Below are 18,329 nucleotides of genomic sequence, written 5' to 3' on the forward strand. Positions count from 1 at the left end.
CGAAGTGGTGATGGATAAAGAGCGTCTCATCGGAATTCCAGTTGAACTCTTGCTGAAAACAAAACACAATTAGTAGAAAATTTATAAAGATTAAAAATATAAGTAAAAAATTAGAATACTTACCGCAAACTGACGAAACCACAGATGCTGCTTCTCGGTAGGGAAGTGAGTGAAAGTCGGATGTCCCCTATCGAGGGCCGAGTACATCATACGGTTGATCCATGCGCTGATCCCGTTCTCGGATCGGTTGAACCTAATAAATAGAACAAACGGTTAATAATGAATCAAAATTTAAAGAAAAAAAAATGTTTAATTACCATGTTTGACCCCGTCCATGTGGATACGGAGTGAGATACGTAAGATGGTCACGACCGGGCTTTTGAACCAACTCCGCAACACTCATCACTCCCGGAGGACCTGGAGGAGCAGGAGCGGATGCAGCAGCGGGAGAGAGAGGAGCGGGAGAGAGAGGAGCGGGAGCGAGAGGAGCAGGAGCGGGTGCAACAGAGGGAGATGTATGGTTGGAGCTGTGGGGCGAAGGGGAATCCTGAAAATGGCAGGAATCCCGAGACTGGCTCCCCGTACCACCACGACCAAGACGCTGTCGAGGCCGGGTCTGATCATCATGAGACCTATAAATTAAAAAAATATATTTAATAAATACAGATATATATAAATTAATTTTTTTTTTTTTAAATCCCAAATAAAAGTTTTTAATAACAAAAAAGATTTATAGATATTAAAAATATTTAATAAATATATAAAAATAGTTCTAATAAATAAAAAATAGTTTTAATAAATAAAAAATAGTTTAATAATTTCAAAAAATAGTTTTAATAATATATATATATATATATATATTTTTTAAATCCCAAATGATAGTTTTTAATCACAAAAAAAAAGTTTTATAAATATTAAAAATGTTTTGTAAAATCCAAAAAATCGAATTTATATACAAAAAAGATTTTGTAAAATCCAAAAAATCGAATTTATATACAAAAATCGTTTTGTAAAATACAAAAATCGATTTTATATACAAAAATCGATTTTATATACAAAAATCGATTTTATATACAAAAATCGATTTTATAAATACAAAAAAAAAAAAATTATAAAAAAATTCTAAATCAATTCAACAAAACAAATTATTCAACCAAATCACAATTCTAAACCTATTATACAACCAAATCACAATCCTAACCAATCACCCTAACAAAAATCTATCAAAACTACACAAAAACCTAACAAATAGAACCTAAGAGAGTGGGATAGGGTCCTTACATGATTTGTGTAAGAGAAGGGGGAGATCGCCGGAGATATCGTCGGATTTCAGGGGGAAATCGCCGGAGAGGAGAGAGGAGTCGCGCAGAGGAAGAAGAGAGAAATAGGGAAGAAGAAGCGGCTCGTGGTTATAAAACCTAGGGTCCGACGGATATTATCCGTCGGAATTCTAATTTTAATTTTCGCGAAATATTTTCCCGGTAAAATGAATATATTCCGAGGAAATTCCGACGGATAGTAAAATATCCGTCGGAATTTCCTCGGAATATTCTAAGGAAATACCGAGGAACTAGTGTTTGGGGTTTCAAAACATCAATTTTTTTGCCGTATTTCATTTCTTATACAATTGTAATGCATACCATTGAGGATTCTTTGTATAGATGAGCATAAACCATGAAATAACAAATTTCAAAACTAATTGAAAGTATTCCCTTTACCGTTCATTAAAGTGTATAAGTGTTTCTCTTATGTTGTGGGATTTCGTTCATACAATCGGAAAAGTGTTAATTATAGGGTAAGGAACAAATTTTTGACTTCATAATGAACGTAAGACACTTAATAAAGGTTATATAGGTGTTATTCAAACCGCAAAACGTTGTTTTCGGTTTAAAAACCCCATTTCCTCGGAATTTCCTCGGAATATTCCAAGGGAATTCCGAGGAAACCCTTTTCTTCCTCGGAATTCCGTCTGAATATTCCGAGGAAATTCCGAGGAACTAGTGTTTGGGGTTTCAAAACGTCAATTTTTTTTAAAACGGATCGATCGATGTATATATGTACAAAAACGCATCGATCGATCGAGTATATCAGGTGTTCCTCGGAACTTCCTCGGAATATTCCGAGGCTTTTCCGAGGAAACAGGGTTTGGGGTAACAATGTGATCGATCGAGAACAAAATCTCGTACGTTTTTTTATAAACGGATCGATCGATGGATATATGTCCAAAAACGCATCGATCGATCACTAAGATGGACCAAAGCGTAACAATGTGATCGATCGATTAGATTATCCCATCGATCGATCGACAATATCAAGTGTTCCTCGGAATTTCCTCGGAATATTCCGAGGCTTTTCCGAGGAAACAGTGTTCCTCGGAATTTCCTCGGTATTTCTTTAAAAAAAAAAAAAATCAATGGTAGTCTGTTTCCGAGTCATCATCACCAGATGAATCTGAATCTGGATCTTGGTGAAACTCTCCAATCACTGGTTCATCCTCTACGTGAACGACGGCTTCCTCTCCAAAGTCGGTTAAATCGACTAGTGGGTCTTCCAGCTCAGAACTTCCCTGAACTCGGCCTCTCGGGTTGAGTCTTGTAACAGTAACCCATGGATCATCTCTGTTCCTTACCCGGGGGTACTTGATATAACAAACCTGTAACATTTAGAAAATTATTAGTAAAATTATAAATTAATACACATGATGATGAATCATTCTGAATAATTAACATTTAATTACCTGATCGGCCTGAGAAGCAAGAATGAAAGGATCATAATATTGCAGCTTTCGCCTCGAATTTACTGATGTAACACCAAATGCATCTGTTCTCACACCTAGATCTGGAGTGTCGTGCCATTCACAATAGAAAACAGTACAACGCAATCCAACCAAGCCCATATACTTGATTTCCAAAATCTCATGTATGTGTCCGTAGTATACATCATTACCTGATGCAGAACAAACGCCAGCATCATAAGTCGTACTCGAACGTCTCCTCTTCTGAGTTGTGAATGCATATCCTCGAGTACAAAATCTCGGATATGACTTCACAACAAAGTTTGGTCCAACGACCATCTCACGTATCCAATCGTCAAATGTTTCACTTCTGGCCAAACCAGCAGACACCTATTAATAGCACATATATATATATGTTATATCAATAAATGTGAATTAGTATAAATATGCTATAAAATATATTTTAATTTGTTTAAAGCACTCACATAAGTAAACATCCATCCAGTAAATTCTCTCTGCTTCATTTCTTCTAGTTCGTCCTCTGTGGCGTATCTATACTCGAACCGCTTTTCTGCCATGAAAATCATGTATATGATGAAAATAATGTAATTAATTAAGATTTAAATTTCAACTTGTTAAAATAAAAATTTCTAAGCTAATTTATTTACCTCTCAAATTGAAGAACGTCTTCGCAGTTGGTGAGCAAATATGTTTGCAAATGACTACGCTCCTGCTCAGTAAGTCGACGGTCCTTTGGTTTTCCGCTAAGTCATCCAACGTCTGTGAAAATGTCTGGAACCGTAACATGATATGTTGCCCGTTCGCCTCTATCATCATGCAGAGCAGGTCTTTTGTTTTTGGTCTGAACTTCTGCTGGAAAGTAGTACTCGGCAAAGTTTGAAGTTTCTTCATTGATCATATGTGCGACTATAGAACCTTCCACCCTACCTAAATTTTTCACCATCTTCTTCAAATGGAACATATACCGCTCATACAGATACATCCATCTATACTGCACAGGACCACCAAGTTCCAATTCTCTTGCCAGGTGAATAACAAGATGCTCCATAACATCAAAAAATGAGGGAGGAAATATCTTCTCAAGGTTGCACTGAATCACGGCTATGTTAGTCTTCAAATTTTCAATACCTTCAAGAGTCACTGATCTCGTGCATAAATCGCGGAAGAAACCACTTATCCCTACAATTGCTTCATGAACATTTCATGCTAATAGTTCCTTGAAGGCGAACGGAAGGAGGCGCTGCATCATTACATGGCAATCGTGGCTTTTCAAGCCAGTAAACTTTCCTTCCTTTCTGTCGATACAGTTACGCAAATTTGATGCGTAACCGTCTGGAAATTCCACATCGTTTGAAATCCAATCAAAGAACGCATCATTTCCCTCTGCATCAAGTCGGTATATGGGAAAAGGAGCCCTACCATTCTCATCAACATGAAGTTCTGAACGAGCACATATATCGACTAAATCCAGTCTTGACTTTAAATTATCCTTTGTTTTACCTTGAACATTAAGGATCGTGTTCATGAGATTGTCAAAAAAGTTCTTCTCAATATGCATGACATCTAAATTATGCCTTAGCAGATGATCCTCCCAGTATGGCAGATCCCAGAAAATACTTTTTTTGTGCCAGTTATGTAGTTCTCCAACAGCATCTACCGGAAAACGCTCATGTCCACCGACGTCTGGCGTCCTTTCTGCACCAAAATCTCTTAGTTGTATCTTCAAATCTTTCCCACAAATTTCCGGAGGTGGACTGTCAAACACCCTCTTGTTCTTCGTAAACAAATTCCTACTCCTACGATATGGATGATCAGGTGGTAGGAATCTCCTGTGACAGTTAAACCAACACGTTTTCCTTCCGTGTTTTAGTTGGAAAGCATCAGTGTTATCTTGACAATATGGACATGATAGCCTTCCATGCGTTGTCCATCCAGACAACATACCATATGCTGGAAAATCACTTATTGTCCACGTTAGTACTGCCCGCATTTGAAAGTTTTCTTTACACGAAACATCGTATGTTTCAGCACCTTGAGCCCATAGTTGTTGCAACTCATATATTAGTGGCTGAAGAAACACATCAAGTGATCTCTTAGGATACTCTGGTCCGGGAACGAGAATCGAGAGAAACAAAAACTCTCGTCGCAAGCACAAGTTTGGGGGTAGGTTGTATGGTGTAAGAATGACGGGCCATAGAGAATACTGTCTTCCACTCTTGCCAAACAGACTGAAACCATCAGTACATAATCCAAGGTAGACATTTCTTCTCTCATACGCAAACTCGGGATACTTTGATTGGAAATGCTTCTACGCTTTTGCATCTGAAGGATGTCTGATCTCACCATCTGTTGAGTGCTCCGCATGCCATCTCATTGGTTGCGTTGTGCGTTCAGACAGATACAACCTCTGCAACCTTTCCGTCAAAGGCAAATACCACATCCTTTTATATGGCACCGGAACTCTTCCACTCGTATCTATATAACGAGGCTTTCCACAAAATTTGCATGTAACCCGCTGTTCATCTGCCCTCCAATAAATCATGCAGTTGTCGCTGCATACATCTATTACCTGATACGATAAACCAAGACCAGCTACGAGTTTCTGAACCTCGTAGTATGAACCAGGAGCTACATTATCCTCGGGTAGAATACCTTTTACAAAATCATCAATCGCATCCACACAGTCTTCAGCCAAATTATAATCTGTTTTAATGCCCATCAATCTTGTAGCAGATGGTAAAGCTGAATGACCATCTCTGCAACTTTCGTACAATGGTTGCTTTCCAGCATCTAACATATCATAAAATCTCCTAGCTTGTGCATTGGGTAAATATTCCCCTCTAAAATGATCATTTACCATCTGCTCAGTACCTACACCATAATATACATCCGTTCTAATTGGTTCTTCTAATCTAACCGCTGGCTGAGGTTCGCTAGTACTACCATGTTCATAATTAGTTTCCCCATGATGATACCAAATTTTGTAACTTCGTGTAAACCCACTCAAATATAGATGAGTCCAAACATCTCACTCTTTAATAACCTTTCTATTTTTACAATTAGAGCAAGGACATCTTAACATACCTGTTTTTGCTTCCGGTTGTCGGTGAACTAACCCCATGAATTCGGTTATACCTCGTTGGTATTCTTCCGTAAGCAATCTCGTGTTCGGATCTAAATGAGGTCGATCGATCCAAGAACGAAAATAATTTGAAGAAGACATGTTTTTTATGAATCAAATTCGTGGGTAAAGAGAGTAAGAGGGATGATGAAGATATCGAGTGAATGAAGAGAAAGAGGGGTGCTTGTATTTATAGTTGAAATCCTGCCAACAGACCGAGGAAATTCTGACGGAATTCCGACGGAAACGGCTAGTTCGTCAGAATTTCCTCGGAATTTTTAAAATCCCCCAAACAGCTCTCTAACGGCTATAATATATCCTCGAAATTCATCGGTTTTTTCCGAGGAATACGTTTTTCCTCGGTATTCCATAAGAATATTCCGACGGATTAGTATTTCCTCGGAATTTCGTCGGTATATTCCGAGGAAACCAATTTTTTTGTTTCCTCGGAATTTCCTCGGAAATTCTTCGGGATATTCCGAGGATTTCATTTTCCGTCAGAATGTCCGTCAGAATACCGCTGTTTTCTTGTAGTGAACGACCAAGCACATATATAGCATCATATTTTTGGGGAAAAAGGGGCTTATACATAGCATCATTTTCCAAGATCCATTCCAAAACACTAAATTTGGTGTGATTTCATCTCTAATAGATCCATGGACGGATCCAAAACCTTATATAGTATGGGGAAAGCTTATATTATGAGACTCATATAGTAAAGAATATTCAAATTAAAAGCACTAATGTAAAATTAGTACTAATTTCTGAGGGAAAAAGACAAAATAGCATGGGGCACATGTCCACTCACCTCTCACGTGCCTCCGCTCCTGAATAGAACTCCAAAAATTATATTATTTCACTAAATTTGGTGTTTTATTATACAAAATTCATCACACCAAATATTAAACTAATGTATTTTATTATTTTTCATTTACTTATAGTTATGTTAATACTATTAATTAATTTAAACTTAGTTCAAATAAATATCATACTATTTTTATTTTATATTTGTATTTTCACATTAAAAATATTATTTTATTTCTAATTAATTAATAATATAATCAATTATCAGTTATATCAAATTGTAATAAAAAAACAATATACTGTGATTTTAATGTTTTCTAAAAAAAATTAATGTGATAAAATGTAATTAGTCAACTAAAATAATTAATATGTTAGAAATATAAAAAATAAAAATAATAAGAAATGGTGTTGTTATTGAAGATATATAAAAAAATTGAACACCAAAACATCAAATTCCGTGTTATGGTCAAAATGTTTTTTAAGAAAGTGGTCAATTATTAGAGCTCTATAATATCTTATGGTATGTTATGTTTTATCTTAAAGTGATTTTATTAGGTCTTAAAATATAACTAATAAAACAGAATGTATTTTGTATTTTTTGTAATATATATATAATAGTGATGAAGAAACAACTATATATTACATAAAATAAATATTTAATATTAAAATCATATGAAATATTGTGTTCATGAACGGCTTAGTATAAGGAATAGTCAAAGCGAATACCCCGAACCAACTTCAAATATTGAAAATTTTAATATATAATATTTAATTTAGATTTAAAAAGTCTTATAAAACATACTAATATAAAATATTTTAATCAAAAACAAATTAGTTAGTTAGTTAGTTTCTTTTTTTAGATTTTCGATATTGTTTTAAATAATGTTTCTTGATAATAAAACAAGGCATTATTCTTGCGTATTGTGCATCGTCTCTCTACAGAAGTTGAGTATTTTCAACCCAGAGTAGATGCAACCGGACGATCAAGTCTAACTCCGCTCCAAAAATGTACCGCAGCAATTCGTCAATTGGCGTATGGTGGTGGGTCTGACACAGTTGACGAATATGTCCGAATTGGTGAAACAACAGCTCGAAGAAGTTTGCACAATTTTGCCGCGGGAATAATCAATTTGTTTGGCGATGAATACCTAAGACGTCACATACCGGAGGATCTGCAAAGACTACTATATATTGGAGAACAACGTGGGTTTCCAGGGATGATTGGAAGCATCGACTGTATGCATTGGGAGTGGAAGAATTGCCCCACGGCTTGGAAAGGAATGTATTCAGGAGGAACCGGAAAACCAACGATTGTCTTAGAGGCGGTAGCTTCATATGACCTCTGGATATGGCACGCGTTTTTTTGAGCTCCAGGTACTATGAACGATCTTAATATTCTCGATCGATCACCCGTTTTTGATGACATTATTAACGGAATAGCGCCACAAGTTAACTTCTATGTTAATGGTAATCCATACCATTTGACATATTATCTCACGGATGGTATTTATCCGAAATGGGCTACTTTTATTCAATCTATCCGACTACCACAAGGTCAGAAGCATTCATTATTTGCTCAAACCCAAGAAGCTATGCGAAAAGATGTCGAGCGTGCCTTCGGAGTCCTACAAGCTAGGTTTGCCGTTGTTAGAAATCCATCTAATATATGGGATAAAAAAATAGGAAATATTATGAGAGCATGTATCATACTCCATAATATGATTGTCGAAGATGAACGATCATCAGGAACTGAGGACAACGTTCATGAATTTGAAGAAAGAGAAGAGGTGGCTACATTTTCCGTCAATATGCCTTCACCTATCGTGAGTACAATTGATCGTCGAACGAGCGTTCGGAATAGACAAGTCCATGAACATTTAAAAAATGATTTGATTGAAAATATATGGGCTAAATTTGGACATCTTACACATAACATATAATTTATAAGTTTCTATTTGTATTGGAATAAATGTTTGTGTGTGTTTTTTTTATTATGATGTTTGATATTATTATTTTTTCAACGTTGTAATTTTCTTAAGATTTCAATTTTAATGTTAAACTTCTCTTTTATATGTTTTATTTAAAACTTCTTTTTATATGTTATTCATTATTAAAATAATAAATTAATTAAATAATAACCTAAGGGACCACCAAATTTTTCAATGTCCATATCTCAAGTCCCTTAACATATAACCTTATTAAAAAATACTAAGGGCTTGTGGGTTGAGTCCCACCGATACCAATGCCCTTAGGAGTGGGCTTTTATGGGCATCCCGAACAAATAACCAATAGAAAAAAATACTTTTAAGAAGGAAACAAATCTCTACCAAAGAACAATTAAACATACCTTCAAACGTTTCAGCGCGTAGGTAGATTCATTGATCTCCTTCTAGCCTCTACTGGTACCAGATTCTTCCCTTCATCGTTTTCACCGAATCATGTTTGTTTGTTTCACCGATTATTGCGTCTTTAATTGGCTTGGTTCCTGGGTGGATCTATAGTGTTATTGCCTTTTGATCTGATCCATGCACACCCCTTTTATCTTTGGTCTGATCCATGCACATCTCTTCTTGGTTTTGCTTCTTTCCGACTGATAAAGTTAGACCATCATTATCGGGAGATCTTAGGAGTGTCTCTTAGGTTAATTGTCATTAAAAATAAATCAAAAATAGCTGTTATTAGAAAAAACGTCTCTTAATTAGCGACAAAAAGAAACGTTTCTTAGAGACACGTGTCTCACAGGAAGGAGTTTGCCTTCTTCTCTCCACATCTCTCTCTCGACTGGAATTGATCGACTTTCTTCTTCATCGATTGTAGATCCTTCTGTTTCCCTCGTAGATCTTCTCCTCTCTCTGTTTTCCTCGCTTGAGACCGGTGGTGTTCGATTTGAAGGACTTTGGAGGTGTCGGCGATGGGGTCACGGACTCACGGTTGACACCGAGGCGTTTGAGAGAGCGGTTGTGGAGATCTCGAAGCATGGGGGAAGCAGCGGTGGACAGCTTAATGTGCCGCCTGGACGGTGGCTTACGGCGCCGTTTAATCTCACTAGTCACATGACTCTGTTTCTGGCTGAGGATTCTGAGATTCTTGGAGTTGATTGATTGGTGATTGAGCTCAGGTGGATAATAAGTGCTATGTTTGGCATGCAAATGAGTTAGACTGAGGTTTAAGTACTTGAGGTTACTCCAAGTTGTGATATTGGTGATAGATTCTAGCTTGAGGATTTACATTTCAAGACTTTAGTGTGAATATTGTTTACTGAATGTGTCACTTTTGATTATCAGGACCTCGTTATGGAAGCTTAATCCATGGTCAAAACCGGTTAGTGGTTCTTTTTTTAGACTTCATGTTTGTGGAATTAGGATAATGAGGACAGTGGTTGATGAATGTGAACGTGCAGGTCATAATGGGAAGTAAACTTGATCTTCAGTACCGGCGAAAAGTGTAAGCTACTGTGATTGTTTCTCCTTCCAGCGTCTGCAGATTTTGTAAAAATAATGAGTTTTTTTTTTCTTTTTGTTTTTGTGTTCTAGCGCTGAAGCACTCGATTCTTGTTGTTCTGTTTCTTGATTCTCGTTCTTGTGCTTGCTTCTGATTATTGATTCATGTTGTTGTTTGTTTCAGGATTGGACTCTCTTGCAACACACAAGTATTGGGAGCATCCGTGTCACGTACTCACGGATTTCTTCTTATTTCACCAAACGTTTCATGTTAAGTTCTTTCTTATTTCTTCTATCTCAAGTTCTTTATCTAAACACAAGATCAAACGATTTAAATTATTTATCTAAACACAAGTTCTATTTCAAGCTCTTTCTTCCATCTCAAGTTTTATAAAATAATGTTTAATAATTTTTTTTTAAGAACCCTTACTTAAGAAACTTGCAATGGAGGACACAAATTTAGGTGTCTCTTAACTAAAGTTTTTAACACACATTTATTATTAAACAAATGATTAAGAGACCCTGATGGATTCTAGGGATAATCATGCTCTTATATATACACGTTGCGTAGAGTTTCTCACTTTCAGTTTAGTGCATACAATTATTTACTTGTTGTACGTCAACACAGAACTGCGTGTTTGGATTTGTTTTGGTCTGGATTTACGTGGCTTCCGTCTCTGGCTGGCCTGGCCATGTGGGTTTTAAATTTTTTTGTCTTACGAACCTGAATTGTGTCTTTTGATTTGCTTGGCTTATGTTTTGAACTTTCTTTCGGTTGTCCAGTTTCTACTACACTCTATGTTGTGCATATTAGGTCCTTGCTAGATTAGCTCGTCACCGGCTCTTGTTTTCACTCTAATTTAGTTTTTTTTTTTTCAATTGCCAGTAGCATATGCTAGTCTTCAGCATCTTTTGCCATTGCCAAAGTAACATTCTGTGTTATGAAACCATTGTGGCCTCCTCCTGAGGCAGTTATACTTAGTTTTTTTTTTTCAATTCTCAGCAGTATATGGTATAGCCTTTAGTATCTTTTTTTCATTGTTCTTCCTGAGGCACTTTTATCTATTTTTGTTTATGTATATTACAGTATCTTAACTGCGGGATGGCAGATCGATTTGTGCAAAATGTTATAGTGAGTGAAGGCCAGTGCAAGCAGAAGAATTGCCATCAGGAATGCAAGAAGAGCTGTCATGTTTTCCAGACTGGTACTTTTTCCCGTCTCATTTTCGTGCTAGCCTCTTCTACTGTATGGAACTTGTGCATAGAATGATCTGTTGTGCCTCTGTTTGTTTCTCTAGAGAGGAAAGTTTGCATCCTGGTGACTCCTGCTTCCAAGACTACTTTCTTGCCAGAGGAGCTGTGTATAGGATTTGGTATCTGCGTGAAGGTAGGCTGTATACTTTTACAATAAATATGTCACCTTCAAGTTGGTTGGACACTAAGTGAGATTTTGGTGCAGAGATACCCTTTCGAAGCTGTTCAGATAATCAAACCAAATCTAGGCAGGTTGGATGTAAGTATAGCCTCTCTTCTTAAGTTTACATACTCCTTGAGCATAGAACTAAACATTATATATTTAATTGTGGGATTCTCAAAATACATGTATGTATATATAAATACTAGTATCTAACCGTAGATATTTTAAAGCTAGGTTAAGTTTCGAGAATTCGGCCAAAAAAAACCTCAACTTTGCACGAATTGCCAAAAGAAACATAAACTTTTGGGTTGACCAAAAAAACACCAAACTTTCATTGACTTTAGAATTAAATAACAATGTTTTCGCTGACTTGCAAATTTAGCACGCCGTCAACAAATTTAACAGAAATATTTGGCGTCGTTTATTGTTGGCATTAAGTGAAACGACGTCGTTTTACATGATTTGAAATTAAAAATATGTAGACCCCTGGATTCGAACCCAGGTTGGGGTGTCAAATGACAAGGTATTTTACCACTGGGCCACTGACAATTTCAATGTTTTTACTAACATGTTTACTTTTATTTGGTACATATTAAATATAAAAAATTCTCGAAAAACTTAATAAGATCTTTAAAATTCTAAAAAAATTAAAAAAATAAAGAAGATTTTTATAAAATTAATTTAGAAATTAAAATTAAAAATAAAATTTTATTTTTCTTTATAAAAAATAAAAACTCTTCCAAAATTTTCTAAAAACTTAAAAAGAACTTTAAAATTCCAAAAAATTGAAAAAATAAAGAAATTTTTTAGAAAATTAATTTTGAAATTAAAATAGAAAATAAAATTTATTTGATTTTTTCTTTTCAATTCGTGAAAAGTTCGTGTGTTTTTGAAAAGAAAAAATAAAATTTTATTTTCTATTTTAATTTCAAAATTAATTTTATAAAAAATTTCTATTTTAATTTCAAAATTAATTTTATAAAAAAATTCTTTATTTTTTCAATTTTTTGGAATTTTAAAGATCTTTTTAAGTTTTTAGAAAATTTTGGAAGAGTTTTTATTTTTTTAAAAGAAAAATAAAATTTTATTTTTAATTTTAATTTCTAAATTAATTTTATAAAAATCTTCTTTATTTGTTTGGAATTTTAAAGATCTTATTAAGTTTTTAGAGAATTTTTTATATTTAATATGTACCAAATAAAAGTAAATATGTTAGTAAGTACATTGAAAATGCCAGTAGGCCAGTGGTAAAATACCTTGTCATTTGACCAACCAACCTGGGTTCGAATCCAGAGGTCTACATATTTTTAATTTCAAATCATGTAAAACGACGTCGTTTCATCTCATTTGAAAATGACGACGTCAAATATTTCTGATAAATTTGTTGACGGCGTGCTAAATTGGCAGGTCAGCAAAAACATTGTTAATTAATTCAAAAGTCAATGAAAGTTTGGTGTTTTTTTGGTCAGCCCAAAAGTTCATGTTTTTTTTGGCAATTCGTGCAAAGTTGAGGTTTTTTTTGGCCGAATTCTCGTTAAGTTTCCGATAATTTTGAGATATTTGCAATTAAATATTAATATTTATATATACATAATATATATATTTATTTTGAGAATTTTATGTTGAGAACTCTCTATTGGAATTGCTCTAATGCATGACTATTCGCCTGTCTCTTTATGGCAGAATCCTCAGAACTGGCAAAAATATTTGACTCACATCCGCGGGTCAGAACTTGAAAGCTATCTCACCCGAGTGGTAGAAGAAAATCTAAAGGTACGGTGTGTAAATTGATCTTGATATTTTTTCCTAAGGAAGAGCTCACTAAGCGAGTCTGATTCATCTTGAACGTATATAAAGCCCCAACATGTCGACGAAAATAAAAAAATTGTGAATATGCTGGACGAGAGAGAAATGCTGGTGCAGATTTGTGCTGGTCTGGGGTTGGACCGTAGAGCAAAAGAAGTATTTGGTGGAGAGCTGCAGTGGTTTGCGATTGCCATAGGTTTCATAGAGAAGGCTGAAACTTATATGTTGGACGATAGGTTTGATTCTATTATCTTCTCTCTTTTGTTCCTGAATCTACTTTTGTATCTCACTGAATACTCATTATCTCCCTCAAGGTATAGTATATGATCTTTCTAATCTTTATCCTTTTTTCACTGCAGCCGTTTGTTGAAATGTGGAGAAGTGACAACAATGTCTGATCTTCCAGATGATTTGGCAGAAGAGATATTGTCTAGGGTTCCGTTGACATCCTTAAGTGCAGTGCGTTCCACTTGCAAAAAGTGGAATGATTTATCCAAAAACCCCGTTGACATCCTTAAGATTATAAGGTTTGTTCGATGAAGTTTGATCTCCAAGGAATTGGAAACGAAGTAGACTTCGTTGATCCATCTATAAAGGAAGTAAGTATACTTGACCAAGTAGAAATCACTCAGATCTTTCACTGTGGAGGTTTATTGCTATTGATCCAAGAAGTTGCTCCATTGTCATAATCTCCAAGTCTTTTGTCTCTTCAATCACGGTAACAATGTGTTCGAATTTCGAATCCAATGATCTAAGAACTTTCTCCATGATTCTCACATCATCTAACTTCTCACCATTTCTTTTTAGGTTATTAGTAACCGTCAAGACTCTTGAGAAGTAATCTGAGATGAGTTCTCCTTCCTTCATTTGTAATGCTTCAAATTCTCCTCTTAGAGTTTGAAGACGTACCTTCTTAACTTGTTCCGCTCCCTTGTAAGATGTCTGAAGCTTCTCCCATGTTTCTTTGGATGTCTTTGCTCCAGCAACCTTCTCAAATGTATCTTCATCTAATCCTTGATAGATTAGACAGAGAGCCTTCTTGTCTCTCTTCCTTGAATCTCTCAAAACATCCTTTTGTGTTTGAGATGAACCACCATCATTCTCCGGTTCAACTAAGCCTTTCTCGACTATCTCCCACACATCATGTGCTCCTAAGATAGCCATCATCCTAAGACTCCAATTGTCATAGTTTCTCTTAATGAGCAATGGAACTTGGAAGGGAACACCATTGTTTGCCATCTTTAAAAGGAACTTGTAGCTCTGATACCACTTTGTTGGAATGAAAAATTTTATAAAGATGGAGAAAGTGTTTAAGTGTTTGAAGAGAGAGAAATTTTGTGAAGAAGAAAGATTTTATAACTTAGAAGATTTTTATTACTTGTTACAAGCTTTGTTTATTTCTTGATGATACAAAATGAAAGAGAAGTGGAGGTATTTATAGCCCCCATAGTACAAAATATCTCAAATATTTTAATCTTAAATATAGATAATTCTAACATAATATCTAGATTTTTTATTCTAATTATCTAGATTTTTCTATAACAATATCTAGATTTTTTTAACTTAAGGAGGTGGAAGATTATTCTAGAATTTGGGTTAAAGTTTTGGATCAACACATGATTAGCCCAATAATGCTTAATCCAAATCAAGTTTAGTTTTCAACAATATATATATATATATATAATGTATTTGAGAATTTTCTGTTGAGAACTCTCTATTGGAATTGCTCTAATGCATGACTATTCGCCTGTCTCTTTATGGCAGAATCCTCAGAACTGGCAAAAATATTTGACTCACTTCCGCGGGTCAGAACTTGAAAGCTATCTCACCCGAGTGGTAGAAGAAAATCTAAAGGTACGGTGTGTAAAGGTTCGATGAAGTTTGATCTCCAAGGAATTGGAAACGAAGTAGACTTCGTTGATCCATCTATAAAGGAAGTAAGTATACTTGACCAAGTAGAAATCACTCAGATCTTTCACTGTGGAGGTTTATTGCTATTTGTCACCAAGGACAGGTCGAGACTTTTGGTGTGGAATCCTTATTTGGGGCAAACAAGGTGGATCCAACCAACAAACACTTTCCGAAGTGAAGACAGATATGCTGTTGGATATGATAAGAACCGTAACTACAAAATCTTGAGGGTTTTTGGCAAGTATGACACCAAAGGTGAATTTGGAAGCGTCGACAAATACCTGATTTTTGGGTACGAAATATACGATTTGAGCTCTAATTCGTGGAAGGTCTTCAATGTCAAGCTCGACAGGAAAATACATTATTATCAACGAGGCGTGTCCTTGAACGGACATACCTTTTTTTTGGCTGAAGAGAGATGGAGTAAAAGAAATAATAAAATTGATGAGATAATCTCATTTGATTTTACAACAGAGAGATTTGGAGAGCACTTGCCTCTTCCAATTAAAAATCTAGGCAAATTTGTGTCTCTATCTTGTGTCAGAGAAGAGCAGCTTGCGCTATTACATCAAAGCAGCGTGATTGATCACACATTGGAGATTTGGGTCTCAAGTAAGATTGATCTAGGTGCAGTTTCGTGGAGCAAGTTCTTGAGAACCACCTCTTTCTGTCGGGTTGATTTTCTAGCTGGGAGTTTCTTCATTGACGAAGAGAAGAAAGTTGCTGTGGTTGTCGATCTGGACAATGGTGGACAAGCACGGACTGAGACCCGTTACAACCAAAGAGCTAACATAATTGGACAAGATGAATACTTCAAACCTGTGAATGTTGGAAAGGCTCTGGATCATGGAAAACTCAACAAATTTGGATTTTTGATCTCTGATTTATGTCGTCCACTTGTGTGCTCTTATGTTCCAAGCTCAGTTCAACTGCAAGTGCAGCCGGGTAATTGGAAAGAAGGCGATGATTAATCAGTTCCATTTTCAACGATTGACTGAATACTCATTATCTCCCTCAAGGTATAGTATATGATCTTTCTAATCTTTATCCTTTTTTCACTGCAGCCGTTTGTTGAAATGTGGAGAAGTGACAACAATGTCTGATCTTCCAGATGATTTGGCAGAAGAGATATTGTCTAGGGTTCCGTTGACATCCCTAAGTGCAGTGCGTTCCACTTGCAGAAAGTGGAATGATTTATCCAAAAACCAGGTTTTTGGTAAGTCAGCATCAACAGGAAGGAAGCAGTTTCTTGGGTTCATGCTGAAAGATTATAAGGTTTGTTCGATGAAGTTTGATCTCCAAGGAATTGGAAACGAAGGAGACTTCGTTGATCCATCTATAAAGGAAGTCAGTATACTTGACCAAGTAGAAATCACTCAGTTCTTTCACTGTGGAGGTTTATTGCTATGTGTCACCAAGGACAGGTCGAGACTTTTGGTGTGGAATACTTATTTGGGGCAAACAAGGTGGATCCAACCAAGAAACACTTTCCGAAGTGAAGACAGATATGCTGTTGGATATGACAAGAACCGTAACTACAAAATCTTGAGGGTTTTTGGCAAGTATGACACCAAAGGTGAATTTGGAAGCGTCGACAAATACCTGATTTTTGGGTACGAAATATACGAGTTGAGCTCTAGTTCGTGGAAGGTTTTTAACGTCAGTCCCGACTGGAATATAGATAGTTATCAACGCGGCGTGTCTTTGAAGGGTCATACTTATTTTTTGGCTGAAGAGAGGTGGACGATAGGTAGAAGAAATAAAACTGAGGAGATAATCTCTTTTGATTTTACAACAGAAAAATTTGGAAAGCGGTTGCCTCTTCCGTTTAAAACTCATGATGTAGGCAACTTTGTGTCTCTATCTTGTGTCAGAGAAGAGCAGCTTGCGGTATTACATCAAAGCAGCGTGATTGATCACACATTGGAGATTTGGGTCTCAAGTAATATTGATCTGGGTGCAGTTTCGTGGAGCAAGTTCTTGAGAACCACCTCTTTCTGTCGGGTTGATTTTCAAGCTGGTAGTTTCTTCATTGACGAGGAGAAGAAAGTTGCTGTGGTTGTCGATCTGGACAATGGTGGACAAGCACGGACTGAGACCCATTACAACCAAAGAGCTAACATAATTGGAGAAGATGAATATTACAAACCTGTGAATGTTGGAGAGGCCCTGGATCATGGAAAACTTAACAAATTTGGATTTTTGATCTCTGATTTATGTCGCCCACTTGTGTGCTCTTATGTTCCAAGCACAGCACAACTGCAACTGCAACCGTGAACATGGAAAGAAGGTGATGATTAATCAGTTCCAATTTCAACAATTGTTAGGTTGTCGTTTATTATTTATCACCTGACTATGTTTTAGCCAAAATTGTATGTATGTTGAGTGGTATTTGATTTCTAGGTTTTCTCAACTGTCATAATTTTAACCAGGCCTGGGCGCGTTCGGTTTTCCGGTTCGGTTCTTTCAGTTTTCGGTTATAAAGATATAGGAACCCGTTCGTTTATCTATGAAATTCGGTTCGAGTCCGGTTCGGTTCTTTTCGGTTTCGGATCGGTTCAGATAATAATTATAAGGTACCGACTAATATCCGATAAACTTGTGGTTCCAATTCAGCTACGGTTCGGTTCCAGTTTTTTCGGTTAATTTTGGATAATTCGGGTAAAAAACAACTTGTACTAGTCTGATATCGTACTTGTATTATGTATTTCATTTACAAAAAAATATAGTAGAAATGATATGATGTTAATAATATATATTCTAATAATTGTTGAATACTAATTTTGCATGTTCAACCATAATAATTTCATGTCATAAGCCCTATATATTATTATGAATATCTATTAAATGTGATTTTTACTCATATGTTTTTTTTAGCTTTTTTTATTATAACAAAAATTTAAACTATAGATCATAAAATTTTTAATGTGAGACTTTTAACAGTTTTCATAATTTATAATAGTTTTTAAAAATTTAAATTATAACATATGCGAAAAAATTTAAATTTTTATTATGTGGTTAATATAATTGTGTAATTTATTCAATAATATAACATTAAAAATAATGAAAGCTAAG

General features: G+C 35.6%; 2 protein-coding genes across 2 annotated transcripts; both read left to right on the forward strand.

Annotated features, from left to right (window-relative positions):
- The first annotated feature begins 7,486 nt into the window (after window positions 1–7,486).
- Window positions 7,487–16,225, forward strand: LOC111202407 (F-box/kelch-repeat protein At3g13680-like). Its single transcript, XM_048744619.1, has 8 exons — window positions 7,487–10,390; window positions 11,208–11,325; window positions 11,419–11,507; window positions 11,580–11,633; window positions 13,221–13,310; window positions 13,395–13,579; window positions 13,703–13,870; window positions 15,178–16,225. Exons 1-8 carry the CDS (start codon window positions 10,286–10,288, stop codon window positions 16,223–16,225), a joined length of 1,857 nt encoding a protein of 618 aa, XP_048600576.1. The 5' UTR covers window positions 7,487–10,285.
- Window positions 16,226–16,349: 124 nt separating this feature from the next.
- On the forward strand, window positions 16,350–18,084 carry LOC125580296 (F-box/kelch-repeat protein At3g13680-like). Its single transcript, XM_048744616.1, has one exon. It carries the CDS (start codon window positions 16,350–16,352, stop codon window positions 17,529–17,531), a length of 1,182 nt encoding a protein of 393 aa, XP_048600573.1. The 3' UTR covers window positions 17,532–18,084.
- The last annotated feature ends 245 nt before the right edge of the window (window positions 18,085–18,329 follow it).

Source organism: Brassica napus, chromosome C1 (genome assembly GCF_020379485.1).
Source record: "Brassica napus cultivar Da-Ae chromosome C1, Da-Ae, whole genome shotgun sequence".
In the NCBI taxonomy this organism is placed as follows: domain Eukaryota; kingdom Viridiplantae; phylum Streptophyta; class Magnoliopsida; order Brassicales; family Brassicaceae; genus Brassica; species Brassica napus.

Excerpts from the sequence above, each read along its gene's own strand:
- LOC111202407 (XM_048744619.1), top strand. The coding sequence starts at position 10,286 with ATGTTGTTGTTTGTTTCAGGATTGGACTCTCTTGCAACACACAAGTAT. Across the intron at positions 11,634-13,220 it reads CAAATCTAGGCAGGTTGGAT|AATCCTCAGAACTGGCAAAA; the intron begins GTAAGTATAGCC and ends TCTTTATGGCAG. Across the intron at positions 13,580-13,702 it reads ACTTATATGTTGGACGATAG|CCGTTTGTTGAAATGTGGAG; the intron begins GTTTGATTCTAT and ends TTTTCACTGCAG.
- LOC125580296 (XM_048744616.1), top strand. The coding sequence starts at position 16,350 with ATGTCTGATCTTCCAGATGATTTGGCAGAAGAGATATTGTCTAGGGTT.